At 38.6% G+C, this 17,094-nt stretch overlaps 1 protein-coding gene across 2 annotated transcripts in view; it reads left to right on the top strand.

The window, feature by feature from the left end:
- The window catches only part of MAPRE2 (microtubule associated protein RP/EB family member 2), a 103,150-nt gene that overhangs the window by 60,193 nt on the left and 25,863 nt on the right, over positions 1-17,094 (top strand). For both annotated transcript variants that reach the window (XM_064507572.1, XM_026102976.2), the window contains 2 exons: positions 3,521-3,648; positions 15,708-15,853. In XM_064507572.1, the coding sequence (XP_064363642.1) occupies positions 3,528-3,648; positions 15,708-15,853 (267 nt within the window). In that variant the 5' untranslated portion in view covers positions 3,521-3,527. The remainder of the gene's footprint in view (positions 1-3,520; positions 3,649-15,707; positions 15,854-17,094) is intronic.

Raw genomic sequence — 17,094 nt, 5'->3', positions numbered from 1 at the left:
TATGTATATGAATGTGAAGCTGTTGACCCTAACAAATATCCAAAACTTTTGCTTGCCCCGTAGATGATGATAATGCCTTTCGTTTGCAGACACAGTGTTAATAACATTACAGGTGTGCTTCAGGGTGTTATTTTAAACCCCAGATTGTTCATTCTCTCACCGTTTCCTGATGTATAGTCCTCAGTACCGTATAGTGCCGCAAAGAGCTTGTTTGCCCTCCTCTCATTTACTGAAAGACACATACCTCTCTTTACAGTTGCTTTGGGAGGAGAGTGATGCTTCCTTCCTGCATGTAGCTTTTCTTAATCTTTTTAACAGGGTAGACTTGCTGCTTTCATTCCTGATAGCTGATGGTTGTTGACTGTTTTGCTTGGCCTAAGGAGGCACAAACTAATGGCGATTCCAAAGCAGAGTAGCTTTGTTTCAAATGTTATCGTCTAAATATTTTGGCTTCTTTAGAATGAGCGAACTGTTCCATATTGAACTGTTGGTTTAGTATTAAACTTTCTATTGCGAATCTTAAATGGGTATGAAATTCAGTGTTAAACTGTTACTTTGTTTTTATAAACAATATTTAATCTGTTAGTTTAATAGTGAAAATGTCAGTATCTTTCTACTATTTGTTTATGTATAAAAAAGCTAAAAATACTAAAATAAACATGGTAGAAATTAAGTTTTAAACTTAAGATACCATCAGTAACAAAGGTGCTGTTTATCTGTTCAGTCTGTCTTCAATCCCAGTGCTGGAAGCTAAGCTTTCCTAATTAGCCACAATAATGTGGTTTTAAGAGTAAAAGGGCACTCCCTGTTTCTAAATGCTGCACTCAGTTTGGGCCAAGAGCTTGAATGTTCGTACAATTAGTGGTGTTGTCTGGGAGCCTGCAGGAAGCTCTCAGTTGGAAGAACTTCACAGGCTAAGGATAGTCTGATTTCTTCTGTGCTAGGATGTGCCCACACAGACATGGGTGGAGAGGCGTCTTCTTCCGAACAAATTGCTCTGGGGACTGGTAGTAGCCTGACTATCAGAGCATGATTTTGAGGGGCCAGCTCACCTCTACTGGCCTCTCTTTTTTCTTGTAAGGCAAACTTGGGAGTTTTGTGTTTTGGTTCTTCATGCCAGTGGATGGGGACAATTTAAATGACCTCCTGTGTCTGTGAAATTTGCTTTGAAAAAGTGACCTATATTATGAACTTCATCTTGTGTTTTGATCATCTTCTATGCTGTATCTATTTATACGCTTAGATGTTATGAGTCGTTTCATGCCTTTTTTCTTTTTCTACTTTTTAGCCCAGTTGCTCCAGCATACCTAAAAATGGATTGAGATAACTTGCAGTCATTATGTTCTCTGAAGAATTGTTTATGAAGCTTCAGGCAGTTGTATCGTTGTAAATCCTCAAAGAGAATAATCCAGGCAAGCCTCAGATTCCACAGATGGGATCCTGCTCTCCTTTATTGAGAGATCAGTCCAGGGCTGGTGCTGCAGGGCTGGTGCTGTGGGGAGCAAATTGTGTCATCTACAAGGTGTCACTAGAGACAGAAGTGTGAAGTCCCAACCAAACCATTTCCTTTCAAGAATAACATTACAACTTGTTGATTATTTTGTCATTTTTGACAAATGACACATGATTGTTTTATTTTGTCACTTTGTCAGAAGTAGATGCTCTACTTCTGATTTTTACTTGTGGACTTCCTGAAGGATTAGTCTTGGGAACGTTGTTGTTTACTGTTTTCATGAATCATCTTGGCTGAGCTCTTTGAAACTGCTGATGATATAAACTTGAATATGCTCATCTTTTTTTCTTAGCAGTGTCTCCAAACAGAAAGATGTGGCTAGCATAGCATAGTAGAAATGGAATAAAAATCAGTAGTATGCATCTCAGGTATATGTATTTGGGTACCGATGATAAATGCTGCTATCAATTATAAGTACTTGCTGAAAAGGACCTTGGTTAACTAGGAAGATGTATTTAAGACAAAATAACTTGAAATCTTGAAGGTGATCCTTCTCCTCTACTTGGCCCTGGTGAGGCCACACCTGGAGTACTGTCTCCAGTGCTGGGCTCTCCAGTATGAGAGACATATGGGGCTACTGGAGCGGGTCCAGCAGAGGGCTGCTAAGAGGATTAAGGGACTGGAGCATCTCTCATATGAGGAAAGGCTGAGAGAGCTGGGACTCTTCAGCCTGGAGAAGAGAAGCCTGAGGGGGATCTTATCAATGTGTACAAGTATCTGAAGGGAGGATGTAAAGAGGATGGGGCCAGACTCTCCTCAGTGGTGCCCAGTGACAGGATGAGAGGCAACAGGCACAAACTGAAACACAGGATGTTCTGCCTGAACGAGTGGAAAAACTTCTTCACTGTGAGGGTGACAGAGCACTGCAGCAGGTTGCCCAGAGAGGTTGTGGGGTCTTCTTGCTTGGAAATATTCAAAAGCTGCCTGGACATGGTCCTGGGCAACCTGCCCTAACTGACCCTGCTTGAGCGGGGAGGGGTTGGACTAGATGATCTTTAAAGGTCCCTTCCAATCTCAACTGTTCTGTGATTCTGTGAAATGATGTGGCTATGAAAATTTGCAGCACAAAGTGCTGTTATCCAAGGTCTTGGTGAAAGGTTATCTGAACAACAAGTTGAATTCTGTTCAGCTGTGTTCAAGAAGGACTACTAAAATGACGAGTGAAAGAAGATCTGACTTTATAAGAGACTCAGAGAATTGATTTGTTTAATCTAGTCTGTCTGGGCATTGGGACAGACTCTAATTGTGATCTGTAATACATTAGGAAATCAGCTCTGGGGAGGAAAAAGCCATTTGAACTGTAGGATAATGGTGGCAGAAGAATTAATGGATTTAAGCTGATAGGAAATGTTCCTAATGATTTAAAGGCATCGGGTTCTGAAACAGCTTTCTAACTGGACTGTTGTGGGTACACATCTGACTTATAGGATAGAGGTTGATAAGTTTTAAAAAGGATTATCTGGCATGCTGTGTGACTGCTGGGCACTGAACTGATGATCCAAAAGGTCCCTATCCCAGTAAGAATTCAGTATTTGAATAAGTAGAACAGCTTCGTCTTCTAGAATTTATCTGAAACTCAAATACAAATTTAGGGAATATGATCATCTTGCAATTGCAAAAACTGATGTAGAGATGCCAAATTGCTGCATTCATGCAGCACTAAATGATAATCCTAGGTCTCTGATTCTGTCTTTATATCTTTAGGCTATGTTTGATTCTTTTTGTTCCTACTTCATTAGTATTAAGGAGAGAGAATACGGTAGATTTGTATGTTAATTAAGTGTACAACAGCAAGACAAATATGTTCATAGATTCCAAGAGGACATTGAGAAGGTTATACATTGCTAAAAAATTAAAAATGAGCCTCCTTTCTCCATAAAAGAGAAGGTTCTGTGGTGATGCAGCGTTTCTTTCTGTTCCTTGTCTTTGAACAAGATGTCTAAATTCATTCTATTTGGAAAACAATTATCACATGTCAAAAATACTTTTTTGTCCTTTTTTTCCTAGTTGGGGAATGGCGGTCAACGTGTACTCTACCTCTATAACCCAAGAGACTATGAGCAGACATGACATCATCGCATGGGTTAATGATATATTAGCTTTAAACTACACAAAAGTTGAACAACTCTGTTCAGGTAAGAAAGTGTGATATGTTCTACCAATGTTTATTTAAAAAACACTTTAAAAGTCTGATTTGCTGAAAATAGATAACTTTTAGCTTTGACATAAAACAGTTACTCTGAGAAAAGAGGCTAATGTATGTACAAACAAAGAAAATGTTTTTGCGTTCATGTTAATCATTGAAAGATAAGGTGCCTCGAGAAAGCATAAGAAATGCAGAGGTGAACAGCATGAATGTAGCAGAAGATACATGGAAGTAATAAAAAGTTTAACTAAGCAAGAAAAGAATACAATGGTAAGCTTTTGTGTTTTAATGCTACCAGGGTGGTATCTTTTCAGAGGGAGAATGGACATGCTAAAATGTGACAGAATACTGAAAACCAAGTGAATAAAATTCTCCAGCACCTGTTCATTCCCGGTAAGGGTTCTGAAATCCCTGCTGGTGTTTGCATAAAAATACCCAAAGTATGACTGTGTGAAGAAAAACATAAAATTTAGGAAACCAACATTTAGCTGCTGTAAGGTGTTTCAAAAATTTGCCAGGCAGATTTGCCTTTAAATGTAATCAAACTCTTGTTGTAAGTAGATTTAGTAATGAGCTCTATAAAACAGTAACAGCTTGAATATTCTGGGCAGTTTGGTTAATCAAAGTGGAAGCTACAAGATATATGTGAAACAACAGGGTTTTGTAACTAGATGATGAGTAGAAATGACGCAGACAAAGGCCAATGCTTTACTGAGACCATGGGTGCCTCTGGGGAGTGATTCTTTCTGATTTCCTGCTGTGATTTTTAAAATTGAAGATGTTTGTGTTGGAGGAGATCTAACTAGATCACTCACTCCAGACACTAGTGACATGCTGGGAATATCTTATTTACAACCACAATGCTCTAAGCACATAGAACTGAAACCATATTGCTGCTTCTCAGCTATTTACTGGTCTAGTTGAAATGCGTAAATGGGGTCTTTTCTTCAGATACTTGAATTTACCTACCATTCTTGATGATTTTTCTGTCTCATAGACTTTCCCTGAAAGGTAGAGAAAATCATTTGAAGATGACAGCCCTGTAGCATATTCTTTAAAATTCAAAAAAACCAAAACAAATCTCATCTGCAGAAGCAGTCTGACATGCTTAAAGAAATGCAGTGATCATGAAATTGAGGTTGACAAAGTGCAGGTTAAAGTGCATGTAAGTAACTGATAAATACTGAGTAACTAATGACATCAGAACATGGGAAGTAAATTCTTTGACAGCTATTAAACTTGAAATTGAAATGTTATTCCTACCTGTTGTTATATTTACATTTCTGGAAGTTAGTCTGAGTATTTGCTTTTGGGGAATTGTATATTGAGGAAATCCAGGCTTGGGCGCATGCATGTGTGTATGTGTGTGTGTATATAGGGGTGTGTGTGTGTATATATATATATATATATGTATAGAAATGGAAAGATACCAGAAAATGCATGTTTTCTTCCCAAAATACCCAACATTTGCCATTGTTTGAAGCAGGAAGTATACTAGACAGGATAAGTTATTGATTTGTTCCCACATAGCTATTCATATGCTCCTAAACAGTTGAAAGGAAGCTTTTGAAGTTAACTCTTCATCAAGTTAAATTTGTGTGGGCTTAAAAAAGCAGCTTTCCCAAAATAGGGAAGAGGTGATCTAAGAAAGCTTTGATTATGCAGAATACAATGAGTTAAATATACTTAAGAAAATCCGGATATAGAGACTTCAGTTGGGTGAGGCAGGCAGGCAGAAGTGTGAAAATTGTCACAAACTTACTGTCCCATTTTATTGTGCAGCTTCTTATACAACTCTTTTCTGTGACCTCCAATGAGGATTTTAGGACATACCACAAGGGAAAAACTGAAAAAAAGGCTGTTTTATTAGAGCGCCTGTATAAAATTAAATCTTTTATTCCTTTAGAATTTCCTGGATTGTTACTTGAGGCTTTTACATTCGTATCTTAATGGGTTAAACCTCTAAATCTGAATTTCCCTGTTTAGCTTGATACTTCATACTTACGTATTACTACTTTTACATGAATGTTCATTACAATCCCAAAATGGGTTTTTATATTTCTTCACGTGAGGAAGCATTCTCCCCTGCTGGCACAGTCCTTTCTGTGGTCCAAAGGACTTTAATGTCTGAATTGTCGAATCTATACTCTGCTAGATGATCACAGACACTAGAGCACAGTAGTCGTTTGGACTAGATCCTTTCCATTTGAGACTGCATAATTCATTTCTCACATGCTGTTGCAAAACATCCCAGTAGGTAGTGAAGGTAGATGGAAAACAAATTGTGGGAATCTTTCTGTATTTGGTGTAGTTTACATGGTAAACTACAAGTAGTTTATTTAAAGTACATGTAGTTTATGTAGTGTAGTTTACCAGATGGAAACTAGGAGGAGTGGTAGCACAAATGACCACCAGCCAAGTAAGAGGCATACCACCAGCAAGTACAGTATGGACCATAGCGTGGAAACTGGTGGTCTCTCTCATTCATTCTAGCATTCCTTTAGTTGATGTTCCTTAAAGCATTTGCAGCCTTCATGCAGCTTAACATTAGTTTCCATAAAATATGAGTATTTCCCAAAAACTTCAAAGAGAAGGAATATGTGGGAAGCTCTGTAACACAATGAAGCATTTTACAGCAGTAACGGTGAGTTACAGAGCCACTGTAACTGGATTTTTATAAACTAATATAAAATTGTATGGGCATTTTCTTCTTTTCAAGAAATAGGCATTAAGATTTGTCATGCTGTCATATGAATATTCAGTTTGTATTCATTTCTTGCAATAAGGAGCAATCAAAAGACCAGGAAAAAAACAAGGACCCCAAAAAGTAGGGGGAATAAGTTTGAATGAAAAGCCCAAGGGCTTTGTTTTTAGGAGGCATGAGCCACCTAGCTCTGATTGTCGCTGCCTTACATGCCTGGTGTTCAGCACCTGACTGCAAGACCTCATGTGTGCCTAGTTTTGCATCCAGCCTAGCACTGATTTTGGACATTTTGAGCTTAAGCAATAATTTGACATTCTGCCTTTACTAATGGCTTTATTCAGAGCTCAAAAGCATACCTAGAGCTTTATGTGACAGTTCTTAATAAAGAAAAACCAATCCGCCTTGTTTTTTCACTGTTGTGGAGAAGTAGCTTTGATAGCGTATGTGCTATGGAAATGCCAGCCTGTTTCCCAGTTGCCAGTTACAGGAACAGAGCTGGGATGAGAAGCAGTAAAGGAAGAAGCTGGCTTAGTCATAAAGTATTTGTATTCTTCGTGAGTCTTAGAAGTGTTTTTGTCCTTGCTAAGTAGGCCAAGCAAAGTGTAGTGTCCCCTGAGCTTTCTGAATGCCTGTTGTAGTAGTGATGTGCCAAAAAGACCAGGTTATGGATGAATGCAGCCCTGGAGGGTCTAAATTTAGTCTGCAGCTCCTCTGGTAGTTTAGTTTTGACAATACAAGTGGGAAAAACTCTGAAGCATCTCAAAGCAAGAGAATTCTCGTAGTTTTAGGAGAGTGTCGTTTTGTCACTGTTGGTCTCCGGCTGACTTTCTGCAAGACGGTTAACCTGAATATGAAATTTGTAAACCATGTTTATATTTTAAGATATAGTGCATTGCCTTTAGGTGGGCATTAGACTAGGGAGCATTTAATTTGATTCAGGTGAATGAATAATAACAGAGAAGAACTGACAGATTTTAATGTAGTAGGACCCCCTGTGCAACAGCCACATGCATGGGGAATAGGAGTTTCAAATGGACTATGACACTATTTGTTTCTTAGGAGTCATGCCGTTTTTGTAATGAATAAGCAGTGGCTTTTTAAGAATCCTAACTAAATAGCTTATAACTAAATTTTCTTTACTAAGACTATTTTTCATCTATAGGGAATACTGAGTGTTTGCTACACGAGAGTGTATTCAAAATAAGAATCAGGCAGGAAACCATTACAGAAGATTACAGAGGGCCTGCATATGAATTGTAAAGAAACAACAGAAAGTGTATAAGCTGTGTAACTTATGAGCAAGGAAGCTAGAAATGGCATATGTACATAGAAAAAAAATGCAGCCTGAAGTGAAGTGTAATTTCTGGCTGAGCTGAATTCAAGTGATCCTTCGAAATGAAGCAGATACAGAATCTCACTTTATTTTCTTACTGCATTTGAAAATTCTCCATAGAATTACAAACTTGCAAATTGTCTGACCTCCAGTGTGCAGAGACCTTCTGTCTTTCAGGATTTGTGTGCAAGGATCAAGGATTAAATGCATTTTATTTTCTTCCTTGCTTTTAATAAATGTCCGTATTGTAAAATGAGCTTGTAAACCACATGCATTTTGAGATTTTAGACTGTGATGCTTTCTCCACAGATGCCTGGATAAAGGCAGTCACAACCAGGGATTTTTCATGTGCTGACTACTGGAATTATGCTGTATCTTGATTGGAGTTCCTTCCACTGTGAAAATATGTTGTGGTCACTTTATAGATAAATTTTTTAGTACTCTCCCCCTCCCTGCAATCTAGAAGGAAGGAAAGCAGAAGATAGGGCAGATGTCATTCGTTCTTTGATGTTGTGCTGTCTCTGCAGCTTGGGTTTTTTGGGAGAACTTCTTCACGGTCTGTACGGGCCTGTTGTCCCTTCTGATTGGTGATTTGCAGTGAGGAAACTTGTTCTTTGCTTGTGAAGGCTGTCAGAGGCTTTCTGGTGCCTGGGTGCCTTGCAGAAAGCCCTCTGCTCAGGGGGGCTAGTCACTGGGTTTAGCAGTACCAGTGCAGCTGTGCTACATCCAGCACCAGCTTGTCTCAAGCCCCTTCAGTATCATTGCAAAGCAGTGAGCTGGACAAGCTCCCCTGTGAGGCACGCTCAGTGTTAGAACGGGCTTTTCTCTCTGGCTTTGATGCGGTGCATACAGTAAAGATCTCCTTGAGCACAAGGCTGAGGTGACTGGAGGAGAAGCTCGCTTGCAAGATGGAGAGATGGTGAGAAGGAATTTTTTTTCTGATTGGCATTTGTATATATGCAAAGGGAGTGTGTTCAGTGACTTGGTTGCATGATGTTTGTTTCAGTTTTCATGTCTCTGAAGGTGTATTTTGCTCAGTGTCCATGTTAAGCCATTAACTTCTTATATGTGTATTACTAAAATCTGCGTTATAGGACCTTGTCAGAGCATTTGTTGCCAGCATGGTTTCTGCACATCTTGGCGTATTGGTGCAGGCTGAGCTGAAGCATGCTTCAACGTTTCTTCTCAGCTTGCAGCCTTGCAAAGCCTTGGTCTCTAGAGTAACTTGGAAACATGATTAAAACATGGCTTGATCCCATATGCACTGTGAAACCAAGGCATGTTTCAAGGAACTGACATGTTGTACTGGGGTCCTGCAACACTGAGGATGCTCAGTGTAAATGACTCCTTAGTGCCTTCCATATGATGTTTAGGATTAAAGGAATACAATAACTGTTGATGATAAGATTTAAGATCATTTTCAAAACTTTCTAAGGAGGCTTGCAAAGCAGTATCATGAGACTTTCAGCCAATGCTAATTCTCTCTTAAAATGTCATTCATTAAAAATTCAGAAGGAATAGAACTTAAACATGGTTTTCACTTTTTAATTTAATTACTCATAACATTGTCACTCACAGTCAGTTGCTCTATCTCCTTCCTTTTTTTAAAGAGCTTGTCAGTTTTTGCCCTTTTTTTCCCCCATAGTGGGATACACAGCTATTTTAAGTTATGTGGGAAATACATTTTCTGAAACTTTCTTCTGCCCATTTCAAAATTAATGAATTCCAAAATAAATTATTACTAAAATATTAAGTATTAAAAACTCTACTGTGTATAATTTATGAGCAGCTTAATGATTTATGTACTTAAGAAACTGAGAATACAAGTTAACACAGGGGAAACCTACCTCCAGTATGCATTATTTAAAATATTGGGTGGAATCTGGATTATACCATACAAATCCCTCCCTGTGTGGCATAGGATTTTCTGAAGCACAAGTAATTTAGAAGCATATCTCAATAATGGTCAGTAAGGTTGGTAGGAAGTAGATGGTTCTGTATGTTTTCTATGTTGGTGAAGCTGCTCTAAGAGGTTCCCGTCTGTATGCAGGCACTCATCCTGCCCTCAGTGAGTCAGTTGTGCTCATGCAACTATTTGCAGGACTGCACTCTGTGCTGCATCATTTTTTAAATTTTTTAATTTTTTTTATTTTTTAAATGCCCTTGGAAGACTGTTACTGGGGAGGAGAAGCTTAAAACAGTTGCTTTGTTGATGGTTTACAGCATGGCCCCGTGAACAGTTGCTTCATTACTGCTAAGCAGGCAGTAAATTGCAGTGGGTTGGAACATGCACCAGGAAGTGGGCTGAAACCTCTTAAATTAGGTTATTTCATTGGAGCAATTGAACTATGTGTTCATCTCTACCCTAGGTCTTAGGTGCTGCTGGAAAGGCAAATAGGACTATGAAGACTGTGCCCTGCAGTGAAGTGCTTAACAGGAATTGTACTATGTATTAACCATGTGGCTATATGTAATACAACTTCATGCTCGCAGACTTGCCCGGTTATTACCAAAAATGTTTTTAAGAACCACTGAAGTATGGCATGACAGAACATACCCATTTGAAATCTAAATGAAAATCTAAGCTTTATACTCCAATATCTAAGGCAAAAACCTACTCTGTAGCTATTTCAAAGGCATTTCTAAGGAGGCATTTTCTGGGAGGTCTGAGTTAAGGTGAGCACAAAATGCTGCTGTAGTGTAAACAATCATTGCTGGCCTCTGCATTTTTTTTTCCCTTTCTCATCAAAACTATTATGTCACACATACTACTTGCAAGATACTGCTTTTTTTTTTTTCTTGGTCACATCAACAGAAACACTGGGTATGTGTACTTTCTCATCAGCATTAGCAACCATCGCTTATGAACTAAAATGCTTATGACTAATATACATACAAATAATGCTGTGTTTTCCAAATGTGTGATGACATTGTCGCAACTTCAGGGTGAATGAGTAATTTGAAGGAATTTATATCTAATGTCATTGGATAGATGTTGTTAGGTTACCTGAAAAGAAAATTTCCTTAAAGCAAAAAAAAAAAAAAAAAAAAAGTTCTTAATTTCTAACAAAAATGTGCAATTAGCCTTTTGCCAAATACAGTTTTTCAAAAATGACTAGCTGAAAATCAGTGCTACTAAGGCATGCTTGAAATATCTGAACTTGAATTGCATATTTTGGAAGCATATTCTTCCTAAACATTCCTAGCAAAGCACCAGTGTAAAACTTAGTTTCTCTTGCTGTGGTTTTGACCTTAGAATTAAAATAAGATGCCCCCTCTGACACAGACAGGCTCTGTGTGTTCCCATGTTGTCCGGTGTGGTTTTGCGTGTCTTTCTGGGATCTTTTGACTCTACACACAGCAGGGGATGGAGGGATGAACAGGGAGAGACAGTCTTCTGCTGGTTGATGGGAGGGATTGATCTGACTCTTCCTGCTGGGGACAAAGAGCAAGCTGGGAATAGTTGAGCTTATGTTATACTATTTCACATTAAAAGAGGAAGTTAGATTGCAAATAATTATTTCAGTAGTCCTTTTTAAATGTATAAACATAACCGCTCAAAAAACAAGCATCTAATCTGGCTCTCCTGCTGAAATGTAGGACATTTCATAGAAAGCAACAATGTCTCTGAGCAGTAAACATAAGTAAACAGTATTTTGTTGTGTTCATTACTATGTGTTTTAATTTCCTTGTAGTTTAAATAGAAGAAGTATCTTTGATTATCAAGAACACACTTTTTTGCATTTGTGGAGTGATGGAAGAGGAGGTGGGAAAATGAGGAGAAAGGAGAAAAATGAAAATCCGTGATGTTGAGAGTACATATGGCTCAGAGCAAACTATAAAACAGTTTGAGCTAGGAAGGAGAAGCATGGAAAGGGAGTTACAGGGGAAAAAGCTAGAACGAGTTCACCTTTGTGTGCTAAAAGGAGGGATAGAGGAAGATTATCTACACCTTTGAAAATGGTGTAGGAAATGTTCTGATTTTACAAATATGGTGGAAATTTCCAGCATTGCTGTTGTGTGTGCTGAAACTTTTCAATTGTAACAGCTTTAAACAGTCACTTTTTTAATCCTCAATTTGTTCATCTGTGTTTTAAGTCTGCCTCAACATCCTTTCCCCCGCTAGAGCAGCACCTGTGTGCTCGGCACTGCATGCTGTGCCCGGAGTGTCGGGAAGGGAACCTAGCAAAAGGCTGGCTGGAAGCCTGGCTGGCCACACACGTCCGCACCCACGCTCTGCAAGCGTAGTGATGCTGCTTGGCTTTTAGATCCCAGCCACAGTGAAATTCCTCCAGAAGAAGAGGGGGAAAAAAACAAGCCATGTGTCTCCCCTTGGTCAAAGGAGCAGCATCAAGCATGTTAGCCAGATTCAAGGCTAGTGAGTCTCATAATAGTGGCTTCACTCAGTTATTTCCTTATAAATATTTAAAACAAGTCAAATAGAGCAGTTTTTGCCCTTAGTTTTGTATGCGAGCTAAATCCGGCAGTGTGGAGTCAGCAGTTTGTTGCAGTGCTGTTTGTGCTGAAAGCGAGCGCGGGATTTCCACTCGCCAGCTGGGTGGAGAGCAGGGACAGCTCGTCGGCAGGTAATCCAGCACAGCTGTGTTGGGAGGCTTTCCGGGCCTCTGCCTCTGAACAGCTGCTGTAATCAATGGCTACTGCAGTAGTCTAGATCAAAAAATGAAATGAGTTTTACACTGTGATTTGAAATTGCTTGTGTTTGCTAAAACAGAATAGGAGGGTTTTAACATTAATGTATCTGCCACATTCTCAGTAATCCCTCTCCTGGAGTGCTACCAGCTGTATTTTTCATCTTTCACTTGAAGAGATTTCAAATGATTTCTTTGTGTGTGTACATGTTTTCATATATAAAACAGCTTTCTGGTAATAGAGGCGTACTAACTCTGAGGTAGCAATTCTGGTTGGGCAGTGTTTTCAACACCAATGCATGTATTTGCTCGATTTTTTTTTTTTTGGTAGAAAATGTAAAGAAATTTTTAAATCTCTTGTAAAATATAGTGGCACAAAACCCTTTTTGTTCACATAAATTATGCAAGAAGTATCTATCAGAAGCCATGGTGTCACTATTTCTATTGCTGTTTTCATTATGTTTTGTTAAAAGTATTCCTTTCCCCTGCAGCTATATTCAAAGTTCAGTTGTGTAGTAAATTGCATAGGCCCAAAATGCTATCCAGTATGCAGAGGACCAAGTGCCTTTGTATGTGCTGGTGAGAAGTAAGGGCTTAGCAATCTTGTATTACTTGAGTAGGGCTGCTCTTCCCACCAGCTCTGCGAGATCTTAGCAACCGTTGATGTAGAAAGTGGCGTCCTGACTCTGCCATGTGAAGGTTTAGCATTGAAATGCAATATAACGGTTATAGGTTTACTGCCTAAAGTTTGTAAATTAATTGATAAGTAAAATATCTATATAATATTATATATAAATATATATGTTTAAGCCCAATGTCAAATTGGGTTACAGGTAGTCACAGTTAACTGTAATGAAACTTCCTTTTTTGTGTTGCAGTGGTGCGTAAGCCTCTGCCTTTTGGGAGTCAAGAAGAGTTTCTTCTTTCTGTATTTTGCAGTGTTTAGTTCAGCCTGTATTTATATGTTGCCACTATACTTCAGGAAGGAGCACTTTAATACATTGTGTTTGTCAGTGTAATAAAATCTCAATGCTGGGGTCTGGCAGCAGAATTCATTATTGTATCGGAGACCACAGGTCAGGTTTATGCTGTAATGTGGATGCATTCCAGTGCTTACTGCCCTCGAGTATTGTGCGAACCCAAAACCACCTCCTGGCTGACAAAAAGAATGGAGACAATTGCCAGAGTGATGAGAAGAAAAGACAGAGAAGCATCGTAACTAGAGTCTTAAGCCTAGTAAGACTCTATCTGGAGGCATGCAAAAGGAATTTGCATTACCAGCAGAAGGAAAAAAATGTCATGTGAACACTTTAGGTTTCTAGTTTTCTAAAAGGATATAGATGAAAGGTTGTGCAGCGAATTTTCAAAGCCTTCAGGCAGTTACTTAGATATCAGAGTAAAGCTTATAATTGGGGTAAGGGGGAGATAAAAGGACAGAGTTGGGAACAAGTTCAATTTATAACATGAAATAATTGCATAATAATCCTTTTGCATGAAATGAAATAGTAATAAATGTAAGCAAGTGATATCATAATCTGTATATACATGCTTTCAACTGTCATTTTTCTGTTGGTGTACATTTACCAGTTCTTTTGCTCAGGATGAGTTTTGAATAACTTATTTTGTTTACGTAGCTTTCTAGAAGAAGATGCAAGTGTGCCATCTGATGTTTGTAACTTGCCAGAAGGCTCCTTTTTCTTTAGGGAATATTTTACTTTGATTCCTAATCATATCAAAACCATTGCAAACAGCTAAGTACAAGGTGTCCTTGGAAAATCAGATTTTTTTTTCCCAGTTTTCTCCCACAGAGCTAGGCAATGCAAAAAGAATTTAAGAGGATAGCAGTGGTTTTCAGCACTAAAGCTTGATCTTGGTCAGTCCCTTATCAAATCTTATATCAATATTTTAGATAACTTTTTGAGGCTCCAGTCTTAAGGTCTGCTTTGCTTTTGGGGGAAGTTACAAGCTCTGTAACTCTTCATGTGATGGTTGAGTGGATGCAGAGAATGAGAACTATTTGGCGCTTAAAGTTGGTCCCTTCAAAATGCATGCGCACTAATGGGTGAAAATATGGTAAAGTTTAAATGATCATTGCCCCTCCTGTAAAACTGGACAAGCCAGGAGTCAGTTTTGTTAATTTGGCCTCTGCCTGAGCACTAAAGAGCATTATTTTTTGATGAAAGTAGTTCTTCTAGTTACTGAGCTAAACCATTAAGTGAGATCTTGACTCATTTATCAAAACTTATCTGCACTAAATGCACAAAAGCCCTTTCTGAGGAAGTGAACTGTAACTTTTGATGAGTATTTGGATGATCACTTCCCTGGCCTGTGCACTCAATGGAGGCGACAATGCTCCACACTCCTGTACTTCAGAAATGGTCTTCGGTGAATCTGCGTTGTGTTTAAAGCACTTCATGGAGTAGAGAACTCTCTTCTAAAGAGAAACTGAAGTTGTTTTTTCCTCTGATTTCCTCAAACATTTGCAGCCTACATTTTCCAAACACTTGAGTGTAGCAGTAATAAAAACTTCTTTGGCAGATGATGGTGGCATGAAAATGTTCTAGGAGGAGGACCTCTGCATACGATAAAAACTACCCCTATTAATTGCATTCGGTATGCTTTTTAGACATTTCACCAAACACTTACCACTCTGTGCTGCATTACATATCCACATGCACACATGCTCACTCACTCATTCCTGTGTGCTAATATCTAAATTCACATAGCCCTTGAAGTTGAACTTAGTAACCTTGTTTTGATTGGGAACTAAAGCTGACAGCCCAGCTTATGAAATCTGTGGACAGTGTGTGGACTATGCTAAAGGCCACTTATGGAAATGTTTCTCACTGGAGATGCAGAGTCGATAGTGATGTTTGCTTTTAGAGGGGAGGAAGCTGACTAGTGTGTATTTATGAGGTGGAGCTTTGCAATCTTGCTTTTAAACTGTGGTTTGTTGTAATGTTGAGTGATTGCTGTGGACTTCGTTGCCATTGGGCTGTTGAATAGCTTGCAACTTTTGAGTGCCATCTTCTCTCTGTATAGACAGTTCTACTGTGTATAGGGACTCCAAGAACATCAGTTTTTAATGGAAGAAAGGTTTACATTTTGTTAGCCATGGTGGTTCTTCAGATGTTACACAACAGTGCTTGGTGCATCCAGACTGAATGGAAAAACTCTGTGTTAATTACGTCACGCTGTTCAGTGTACAGTAGACAAGTAAGTCTTTGGTTCATACTGTTAGAATGAATTACAGCAGTGACTTATTCAGCACAGCTGACTGTTGTCAGCTCCTCTGACAATAAATGACATTTGGTCTTAGGTGGGTGCATCTGGATTAATGTCAATTCACTCTCTTGTTATAGGAGCAGCTTACTGCCAGTTCATGGACATGTTGTTCCCAGGGTGTATTAGCTTGAAGAAAGTAAAGTTTCAAGCAAAGCTGGAGCATGAATACATTCACAACTTCAAACTTCTGCAAGCATCATTTAAAAGAATGAATGTGGACAAGGTAGGCATTCTGTATTTATATTTCAACCCCTACAAGTTTTACAAATTATATAAACTGGTTAAAGTCAACAAATAGGGAAAACAAACCTCAAAATACTTACAGTCCATTTTTTCAAACTTTGGATCCTGAACTGGACTTAGAAGTTTTATGTGAAAATGTTGTTTTTCACCTTTCAACATCTGAAAAGGGTATTTAGGCATGAGGAAAGAAAATTGGCATGCTACAGTTAGGTACAAAGTGAAAATTGAGTCCATGTGTCTGTTGAGGAATTGTACAACCTAACTCATTATGTCTTAATATCAGAGACCCTTTTGATGAAATACCATCTGCTGGAAATTCCTTACCGTCAGTGAACACTATGGCCTTAATTTTAGGTGCAGTAAGATTACTGATGCCCTGAATTTCCAGCAAAATAACTTGAAAATATGCTTCTCTTCTAAGTATTGCATGTTTCTTGTCCGAAACTGGATTTAAGGAATTCAAAGTATTCAAGGACTGGAATAATTTACCCAGTGATCTGATAGGTTGGTCAGCACATGAGAACTTGTAAAGCAAGAATGGAGGTCTCTTATAAAATGGGTTGTAGTTCAACCATAAAACACTGGTTTTCTGCTTAGAGGTATGAATTTGATGGACATATGAATTACTGTGTTCATAAAAATGAATGATAAAAGCTGTATTGTCATACTTTTAGTTTTACACAGATGTAGTACCTGTATATCACTTTAAGGTTCTGTTCTGGCTTTTAGTAGTGTCTTCTGACTTACTAGAGAGTCTTATAAGACTTTTATAAAGCAGTGTACTGTGAATGCTTCTATTTAAAGCATTTTTTGCTAGTGAAGCATTAGAAGGTCTAATAAAGTTGAATATTTGAATTTTTCTGTAGGGCGCAAACTTGCTATACTTTCTCAGTGCAGAATTAAACATACAAACGGAACAACCTGAGAGGTTATGCAAAATGCTACATGAACTCCTGTTAGAGTACTGTAGACTTCTAAAACACTTTGTGGTTCATTTAGTCTTGAAGGAGAAAGGAAAACTACAAGGCTTTTAGCTATCCTTTTTCTAGTTGAAAATTGAATACTCTTAAGATCCATTTAACTTGGTTCTTCAGGCAGCAGTGTGACTTAAGCAAGACAAGGTAGCCCTCCTTCTGCAGCATTCCCTTTGTAGTCCCCATCTGTGCACACAGTCTGGGGAGTTGTGGCCTCCTGCAGTGCAGAGAACCACCCCATCGTAGT

This window comes from Dromaius novaehollandiae, chromosome 2, assembly GCF_036370855.1.
Source record: "Dromaius novaehollandiae isolate bDroNov1 chromosome 2, bDroNov1.hap1, whole genome shotgun sequence".
NCBI classification, from domain to species: Eukaryota; Metazoa; Chordata; class Aves; order Casuariiformes; family Dromaiidae; genus Dromaius; species Dromaius novaehollandiae.
The sequence above is the reverse complement of the archived record's forward strand: the minus strand, read 5'-3'. Positions and strand labels throughout refer to the sequence as shown.